The sequence below is a fragment of the Microplitis demolitor genome, chromosome 7, assembly GCF_026212275.2.
Source record: "Microplitis demolitor isolate Queensland-Clemson2020A chromosome 7, iyMicDemo2.1a, whole genome shotgun sequence".
Classification (NCBI taxonomy): domain Eukaryota; kingdom Metazoa; phylum Arthropoda; class Insecta; order Hymenoptera; family Braconidae; genus Microplitis; species Microplitis demolitor.
In genome coordinates this window covers 9,682,494-9,693,178 of record NC_068551.1, presented here as the reverse complement: position 1 = coordinate 9,693,178, position 10,685 = coordinate 9,682,494, and the positions used below count along the sequence as shown (strand labels likewise).

Genomic DNA, 10,685 nt, shown 5'->3' with positions numbered 1-10,685 from the left:
CTGATTAGAAAATACAATTTGTGACGATTAAAAACGATTAAAAATTTAATCATCATTAATCGTCCTAATCGTCATAGTTTTTTACATTTAATCGTGTGTAATCGTCAAAAGACCGGTTATTATTTTATGATTAAAAACGATTAATAACGATTAAAATGTTAAATCGTCATCAATCGTTTTTAATCTTCATGCGGAACCAGAAATTGTAATATTATTTTACGATTAAAGACAATTCATGACAATTTAAAATTTTTAATCGTCATGAATCGTCTTTAATCGTAAAATAAAATTACAATTTCGGGTTTCGTATGATGATTAAAGACGATTCATGATGATTGGAAACGATTAAAAATTTAATTGTTTTTAATCCTCTTTAATCATCAATTGACGATTCGTGATGATTTAAAACGGTTAAAACTATGCCTATAACCGGTAGCTAAAAATATTAGATGAGATACAGCTGGTATAAAAGGCCATTCGGTATCCGAAATGGAAGTAGATTTCTTACGATAATTATTCTACTTTTATTAAGCATACATAATTTTATAATCACACATCAAAAACTTTCAAAGATATAAACAATAGCACTATCACCATAACACATGAATCAATTATGTGACTTTCAACCCTTATTAAAAGAGGAACAGTTAAGAAAATATTGCTTCTTCTATCGGCTATCAAGTCTTCTTCACATAATAAGGATAAATATACTCGTTAAAAAGTTGTTTACGAAAAAAAGCCGAAAAAGGATGATTTTTCGTTATTTTCGGAATTTCAAATATCCACCATTTCTAAACTAGTTCACCGATTTTGCTCATCTTTGAACTTAACCGTGATAATCGTTCATAGAATAAGTGTGCCAAGTTTCATTCAGATCCTTTAAAAATTGTGACCGCTATCGTCGCAACATGGCGTGTTATATTACATATATATATATATATCTAAACTTTTGAACCAACAGTATTTTTGGAACCTACTCGATGAATTATGATAGATTATGGCGAAATTCTTTGAAAATTCCACCATGAGGACAAATGCAAAAAATAGAGTTCTATGAAATCCACTAAAAAGATACTTAATCGTTCTAATAGTGACGTCATCAACGGATCAAAAAATATTTTTTGGTTACATGTGTGATAGCAAACGACCAAAAAATATCGAAGTAACTTAACGAGCCATCTTGTGACAAAATTAATCATATTAATTCGTACAAGTACCGACTTCTCTCTCATTTTCAACAAATGCTTAAGACAATCTTACCAAATAAATAAACGCCGATTTATAACCTGCCATTTATAGGCACTAAATTTAGTAAATTTCAAATTCCTGTCACAAAAACTAATGTATTTATCTAGTACAATTGAGTCTAAGACGCTCGTGTATTGGTACCCACACCTTCGGCTCGGTCACCAATCTTCACACCTCGCATCTTAAACATGATCGTGCTCTATAGATAAACTACTACTTAATCGTCATTAATCGCATTATCTAATCAGGGAAAATGAAATAACAATTTACTTTCAACAGTTATGATGAAATTATCACCCGCGCTTAAATTTATAATTTTTTATAAAAAATAAAATTACTATTTAAAACTAAGATCCTAACGACCCGATGTAAAAAGTTTTTGTCTAATCATATATAATTATGCATAATCGTCTATATATGATTGGATCCAAAAATTGGCCAGGTCTAATTATATATAATCAGATCTGTTTATACATGATCATGCATAAATGAATATAGTCATTTTTAGAATCTCATTTAGAATACCTTTAAATTATTAATTAAATAATTTAATTAGGATTTATTGATTTCATCAATATAAATATCGATTAAATTTAAATTAAAAAAAAAAAAATTACTATTCGTTGACCACCACTTTACTACGAGGTCACTCATCCAATCAATGACCTACGCCGATGCTGCTTAACTTTAGTGATCGCTGGATTGTACTCTGATCCTCTAGTCTGTTATCAACTTACAATAAAGAAAAGTTTATGGCATTACTTCACTCAAATAATCAAGTCGATACATCATACGTAAATAATGCACCTAATAATGAATTTGATTTTGTACATAAATTACAATAGAATTCAATAGATACATATAATCAAATCTATTTATCTATAAACTTATAAATATTCGTATATAAATCGATATCGATTAATACTTTCAAATTGCCGCCGAAACCTTTGAACATTTTTTAAGTATTGGGAATTTAAGTTTATTTGATAGTTGACAAAATAAAAATTTAATAACATTTATATTAAAAAATTGTCATATTATGTAATATATATATATATATATAACTACATATAACTTTATATCAGTCATGTCTGATCAGATCCAATTATATATAAACTTATGCACGAGCATACATGAATTTATAGTAGCCATGTCTGATCAGATCTAATTGTATATGGATTTGTATCAGTCATGTCTAAACAGATCTAATTATGTATAGACTTATATATACTTAGATCTGATCATATATAGACTTATATATGGTAGTAAATGGAGTTGACAGCCAAGTATTATCATGTCTAATTATATATAGTCATATATAATTAGATCTGATCATATATAGACTTTTATATGGTTATATATGGAGTTATACCAGCCAAGTATGAACATATCTAATTATATATAGACTCATATATAATCAGATCTGATCAGATCTAATTATATATAGACTTCTATATAATTAGATCTGATCATATATAGACTTATATATGGGCTAATAACAGCCAGGTATGATCAGATCTAATTATGTATAGGGTCATATATAATTATATATAATCATGCATGATTATATATAACTTCATATATGATTATATATAATCATATATGATTATATATATGAACATATATAATTATATATAATTAGACAAAAACTTTTTTCATCGGGGAACTGAACTGAGATGAAAGAAATGAAATGTTTGAATGTAAGTGTTCATAATAAACACAATTTTGTTATATGCACATAATGAATTGAAATAAAGTTTGATCCAATTCATTGCCCTGATTAGAAAATCTCATGGAATCCAATAATTTTTTATAAATTCCCATAGAGATTTTATAAGAATAAATGAATTCTATGAGAAGTGCTATAGTTAAGTATAGGGCCCTTTATACATACAGTTATAAGAATCTATCGGATTATTTAAGCAGGGTGGCAAATGGAAATTAAAAATAACATTCAAAAATAATGATTAAGGTTATTCCCAACCATGAAACATTAAGAATCGTCCAAATTGCGACTTGTAGCTTAAATTTTAATTTAGCAGTGAATGAATCGAGATAATCGCCAAATTCGCGATAAATAGCCCACTATGGTAACCCTGCCTGCCCCTCTGCGAGTTGGTTACTACCTCGTACTCCAGGTTAGCGCATGCGTCCTATAACTTTGCCTTGTGGCAATTCTAGTAGGTATAAAAAGATGTCAATTTATCCCTCGTCGTCCAGTTACCGTAGGCAGTCATAGAGATGCGGAATGACCGTCATTTTTATTTTTGGTCAGGACACGGTCATAAGACCGTCTTGAGACCGTCACATGATTTGAAAAAAATTCTGTGATGCTGCAATGACCGTCACGTTTCAAACGGTCACAAATTTCGTCATTTGCATCTATATAGACGTTTTTGACAGAATTTTTGAAGTGAAACTTCTTTAGGCGCGGTAGGGAAAAATTTTTGTAACTACTTATCTTGTAACGTTAATCTTATCTAGCGTGAATCTTGTAACTCATATACGTGAAGGTATAAATTTGTGTGTATGTGTAAGTATGTATGAGTGCCTGTGTGGGTCTAGTAGTATATCAAAATGAGTAAATGTATAGTTGAGTATATATAGTCTGGGACTTCGTATAGTATATAGTTTATAAATAGTCTCAAATAATATATATATATATATATATATATATATATATATATACATACATACATGCATATATATATATATATATTACAGTATATATCAGGCATTTAGTTTGTTTATGTGTATTTAAATCATATGGACGCCTTGGTCAAATTAGCGTGTTTACAAAATTGATTTTGATCATAGTCAAAGTGTGGTATAGCGATTTATACGTTTGTATTTTAAAATTATTAGGCTAGTCAATTATTAGGCTAGTCAATCGAAGTTTCGGAGCTTAAAAAAAACACTTCGCATTTGGAGTGAATAAGGACTTTTTTTATGAATGGAGTGATTTCGGAGTGTCGCGGATTTTAATTCAATCCGCCTTCACTCCGGCCCGGAGTTTTAATACTTAAATAAATTTATATTGAATAGAAACAGCTGTTAATTAGAAAAATAATTATTTAAATCAATAATTCATTCATATATTAATAATTAAACTTAGAATATTACGTTTTTAATTCATAAAATATTTTAGTAACTCACTAAATTATAATTTCATACATATAATACGTAGTGAAAATATTAAGTTATTGAATAGCTATAATGACATAGTTTTTATGGGAATATTTGATATTTCGGTGCAATATGAAATTTTATCTCGAGGTATGGTGATGTAAATCATGCGACAGTTTGCAACTCAGTAGAATTATATTTGTGCAAGTTTTATTATCAGCTGCTTATAATTTATAAAGATCATTTCGCGTGAATATATGGAAAGGGAGCTCGTAATTATTTCCGTACTCAATACAAATGTAAAAATCTCAAAGAACTGAGCTCACTATGTATTAGTAATTTTTTTTTTATAATTAATATTTTTCGAAAGCCTGCTTCGGAGTATATTTCACCCCAAAGAGGAGTGAATAAATGAAAAGTCATTAATTCCACGTTCACTCTGGATTCACTCCACGTTTAGTCTGCAAATTTTTTACAGTGTACTGATCCCTTTTTCGTTTTAATAACATTTTAATTTACTGTTCAAAATAATAATTATAATATTAATAATAAACGTGTTACTCAAAGATTACCATAAAATTAATTTAAAATAACACTTTATTATAGTATTTACTAAATATAAGCCGAAGAAGTTTCACTTCTTCCGCGTGTACACACTGATACACGCACTCTTTCTTTTTAAATGAAGCATTTTTTGAGAATCGATGCAAAATTTATGGTCACATTAAGAACCGTCATGAATTTGGTCATTTGCATCTATATAGGCGTTTGTGACGAAAATTTTCAATTATAATTTATTCTCAAATAAAAACTATCAAAGAAATCGATCATTGTATTACCAAAATTTACCGAGATATTTAAGTTTTAGCTTGTACAGGTAATCATTTTAAAGACGAATAAAGATAATTTTTTCATGTAGCATTTTAAAATTGTCTTTTAAAATAACTTTCAACCATTAAATGATGCAATAAATATGAAATGACATAAATCATATTCTTATTATCATAAAAGTTTCTTTATTTAATAGTTATTATCACATCTTTATTTTTAAGATTTCATATAGCTTCATATTTAAGGTTAATAACGATATCTTTTTTTTAAATAAAGAATATTTTGTATCTTGTCGGGAATATTTTTATTCATTTTAATTATTTAAACCATTGCATAAAATATATTTTCATTTAGTTTTTAAGCATTAAATATTAGTATTGATATATTCACTAGATAACAGCATTTTCGCTTGCTTGGTCCGTCATTTAACAAATAGTCATGTGACGTTCCTGTGACCGTCCGATGCCCAAAAAAAATGTCAATGACGGGACCGCTCGCATTTCTAAACGATCAGAGACCTTCGTTCGAGCCCGACGCGTGGCTAAACGGTCACCCAGCCAAGTAGTGATTCTGTTCGATGCTACTTAACTTCGGTGATTGCCCGAGCCACACGCGTTTTTAAATAACTTTTCAGCCGTTTTAATCTCACATGGTTTAATTGAGGTGTTTTTATATTTATTGAACTATAAAAATATTAAAAACTTACTTTCACTGCAACACATCAATTTTTCCGGCTCAATCTAATTCTCTGCACTTTTATATACTCACTCGATTTCTGCAATTCGATGAATTAGAAAAAATATAAAATTTTAAAATAATTAATGAAAAATCTGAATATCCGTGATATTACTGACCCATATAAGAATCCTGTTCAAGGCTTGAGCAAGCCTGGCCTCAAATTCGATAGATTTTTCCTGCCTATGTGTCTTGCTGCAGATACTTGTGACCAGATTGAATTTGCAAGCCTTACATAAAAAATTCGTGCTAGATTATAACTCAATTCTGGGGGAAGAAAATAGTTGAATATGGCGTGCTCAAGATCTGCTCAAAACTCAAGGTCAATTTTTTTCGAACGGCTGTCTCTATAACTATATATAGTGAGAGCGTTATCCCCTGGTTGAAAATACTGATTGAAAAAAGTTGAGAAGTGGTCACTCCATGCAAATTGTATATCTATATATACAAACAAAAGAATTGAAATTATTGAAAAGAATTCGAATTTCATCATTTTTAATTCTTTTCAATCAATATTTTTAAACAGGGCCTTACAGTGGTATCGCTGTGAGTTTAGAGTGGTACAGCAGCAAATTCACAGTGAATATACCGTGAATTTTTGGCAAATTTGCAGTAAATATACAGTAAATTAGCAGTGGATTTTCTGTCAAGTTCTTACTATTTTGTTTTTTTTTTTTAATTGCTCCAGTGTATAGCCGCATTCACGACTGTTTACACTTTTCGCTTTTATATCGCAACTGCTTACTTTTTACTACCTTCATTGTGCGACTGTAGCCCAACTTGTACTTATACTGTACTTGTATCATTACGGTGATACCCCCCCCCCACCTTTTTGCTGTGAGAGTATAGCGACAAGGGAAGCCATAGAGAAAACCATTGCCAGCACAGTTCGGTTTGGGTGAGGCTCTAGGGATCAATAAAATTCCAATTTTACCGATCACTAGATCCTCATCCCGCGCCTAACGGTCAGAGACCTCCGCTCAAGCTCAACACGTGGCTAAACGGTCACCCAGCCAAGTAGCAATCATGTTCGATGTTGCTTAACTTGGGTGATAGCCCGGGCCACACGAGAACCGACCGGCTGCCTCTGCAGTCAGCCGCTATGTGAATTTCTTACTATTTTATTCGTAAGCTTTGAAACTGAAAATAATAATAATAATTATTATTATTATTATTATTATCATAATTATAATAATTATAATAATAATAATAATAATAATAATAATAATAATAATAATAATAATAATAATAAGAGTAATAATTATAATAATTATAATAATAATAATAATTATTATAATAATAATAATAATTATAATAATAATAATAATTATAATTTATTTATTTTAGCATAATGCTACATTAATTTTCATCATAATTTACAATAATATCATCTTTCTGTACATATATATGGTTAATTTATATCAATATTCAACATTACATAATTTTTCAATGATCTTTTAAAGCATGATATTTTTCTTTCATTTTTTATTATATTCGGTAATTGATTGTACCACTTGAAGCCTTTATATATTAGAGATTTTTCCGCTGTGTGTGTTTTTGTTCGATTAATATTTATGAGTGAGCTATGACGTGTATGGTAATTATGTCTTTCATTTATAATTTCTATTTGATTGCATAAATACGATGATACAAGTTCATGAATCATTTTATAAATTAATATACACGTATTGTATATCATTCTCTGCTTTACAGGTAACCAGCATAACGTTTGTAACATGACACTAATTCCTGTATATTAATTTAAATTTAGGATCAATCGGATTGCACGATTTTGTAATTTTTGTAGGGCACTCATACTCTTCTTATCATAATTAATCATAACTGTACTACAATAATCTAAGTGTGGTGCTACTATAATTTTATAGATATTACATTTCGTATAATGACTGAGTGTATTTTTTAATCGTGCTATCACATTGATTTTTGTAGCTACTTTTTTTGTAGTGCTGTTAGCATTAAACTTAAATGATAAATTGTCATCGATCACTATCCCTAAGTATTTAGTCGTCTGCACTTCTTTAATCTCATTACCGTTAATATTTATTTTGCATTTGCCTCTAATATTCAATATTCGCTGATCATGCAGGATCATAAAAACAGTTTTTTTTATATTTATTTTTAATTGCCTATCACTTAACCATTCATTTAGTATTTTTAACGTTTTGTTTAATTTTACTTCAATATAATGTCCGTAAATAATTTACATTGAACTCCAATAGATTTAAAAATTTCAACAACTTTGTTGATATTAATAATAAACAATACTGGGCCTAGTTTTGAACCTTGCGGTACGCCATCTTCTATAATTAACTCATCAGATATAAGATTTTTAAATTTCACTTTTTGTTTTCTTTCTATTAAATAAGATGTAAACCAATTAAATACCGTTCCACTTACACCTAGTTCTTTTAATAATTCAAGTAACTGATTTCTATTGATAGTTTCAAAGGCTTTTGTAAGATCGATATATGTAACACCAACCAACATACCTGCATCGATATAATTTCTCCAGTCTATAAAAGAACTCTGTAAGGCAGTCTCACATGAAAACTTTTCTCTAAAGCCTGATTGCTCTTCGTTTAGTATATTATTTTCTTGTATAAACCTGTCAAGTTGATTTTTTACAGTTTGTTCTAATATCTGTTCAAATATGGGAAGTGTGTTAATTGGTCTAAGATCTTCTGCCTTTGTACTACCTAGTATTTTTTGAATTGGGATAATTGTAGAAGTTTTCCATTGGTCGGGTACAATTCCATGTTTTAATGAGTTGTTCAGCATGAAAAGTATTGAATCTTTTTCTATCTCCCATAATAACTTTACTATAAATACGTTAATATCCATATTAGACCCTTTTTTAATATCTAAGTTTTTAATAATCATATCAACTTGAGCAACTGTAACCTCCTGGAATTTCTCCCACAAAACAAAGTGGTTTGAGTTATTATAATTTCTATTATTTTCCATAATTTTATTACAGTTTATATCCATAACTATCCGTCTAACATTATCTATGAAATATTTGTTCAATCTATTTGCAACGGTATTTGCATCCGATACAATGTTGCCATCAAAATTTACTTCATTTGATAACATAGAATCGTTTTTTCTCTTATCTCCTATTAATTCCTTTAATGATTTCCATAGTTCATCGGGTTTTGATTTATTATCATCTATATGTTGTTGGTAGTGTAATTTTTTAGTCAGTCTTAATTCATTGACTACATCATTTCTCAATTTTTTGTATAAAACAATATCTGATTCAATTTTCGATACTTTAGCTTTGAAAAAAGCGTTGTCTCTTATTTTAATTTTATTTACAATATTTTTACTGATCCACGGCTTAGATTTCCACTCTAATTTACTAATTTTCGTTACAATCGGCGCGACTATGTTTAAACTATCAGTAATATCACAAATTATCTTATCAACTAGTACATTAAAACTTTCTTTATCACAGATATTATTTCCACCATGTTTAAAAGCTAACTTATTCAATTTATTTTTTATATTTGTTTGGAATGCAACCTTGTCAAAATTCCTCATATCCCTCGTAGAATATGTGTCAATATTATAAGATTTTTTATATTTGTCAATTAATATTTCGATAATATTATGATCTGAAATTTTTGGTTTATCCAAAACCTCAATTTGAAATGTAAAATTTGAGAAAACTAGATCTATTATTGTCTCAGATTTTATCGTTGATCTTGTTGGAGAATTTACTCTCTGATTAAATCCTAACAGTAACATTTCATTCACTAGTTTACAGCTATAATAATTATTACTATTCACATTAATATTAAAATCTCCTGCAATAATTAAATTATTTACATTCTGAAAATCATCCATTAATGTAATAAAATCGTCACAAAATTTTCTTATATTACTATTCGGCGAACGGTATATGTTACATATATTTATTTTTCTACCTAAATTTACTTCAATAATATGTATCCATGATCCGTGTATCATGTTGTCATTATTTAATATTGTTTTGAATTTTATATCCCTTCTCACATACGTTATGACACCTCCGGTTCTTGAAATTTTTCGTGTCAGTTCTGATTAATTTGTAGTTTTGTATTTTTATTTCGTACCCTGTTTAGAAAATCTTATAGAATACAATAGTTTCTTATAAATTCCCATAGACATTTTATAAGAATGAATAAGTTCTATGAGAAGTGCTATAGTTAAGTATAGGGCCTTATACCTTGGCTATAAGAATCTATCGGATTTTTTAAGCAGGGTAGTCAGCTATAGATTCTATTACATGAGTTTCAGTAAGACACATTATGTCAGGCTTTTTAGAAAATGCCCAATTTTCAAACTCATCTTTGTGATATAATAAACCACATATATTAAGTACTACTAAGCTCAAACTAGCTGAGTTTGAGTTCTTCTTGAAGCTCAACTTCGATAGCTACTTATTGTTGTTAACTATTTTTATTTGTTCTTTTTCTCTCATCTTGATATAGCAACCACAATTTGAATCCGTAGCCATATGATCTGAATTCCAGTTTAACTGTTTCGATTTATTGACCCATTCTATACAATTTATACATTTTTTAATTCCACTTTGACATTCTGATTCACGATGTTTTCCAGCACAAATTCTACAAACCACATCTCTATTACACTGCTTAGCAAAATGATTGAAACTCCAGCATTTGAAGCAGCGGATCACATTAATGTAATTAAAGATTTTATATGTCTTCCAACCAATC

At 28.9% G+C, this 10,685-nt stretch overlaps 1 protein-coding gene across 1 annotated transcript; it reads right to left on the bottom strand.

Moving 5' to 3' along the window:
* Window positions 1–8,231: 8,231 nt before the first annotated feature.
* Window positions 8,232–9,504, bottom strand: LOC103572909 (uncharacterized). Its single transcript, XM_014440155.1, has 2 exons — window positions 8,347–9,504; window positions 8,232–8,261 (listed from the first exon to the last, which is right to left on the bottom strand). Exons 1-2 carry the CDS (start codon window positions 9,502–9,504, stop codon window positions 8,232–8,234), a joined length of 1,188 nt encoding a protein of 395 aa, XP_014295641.1.
* Window positions 9,505–10,685: the final 1,181 nt, after the last annotated feature.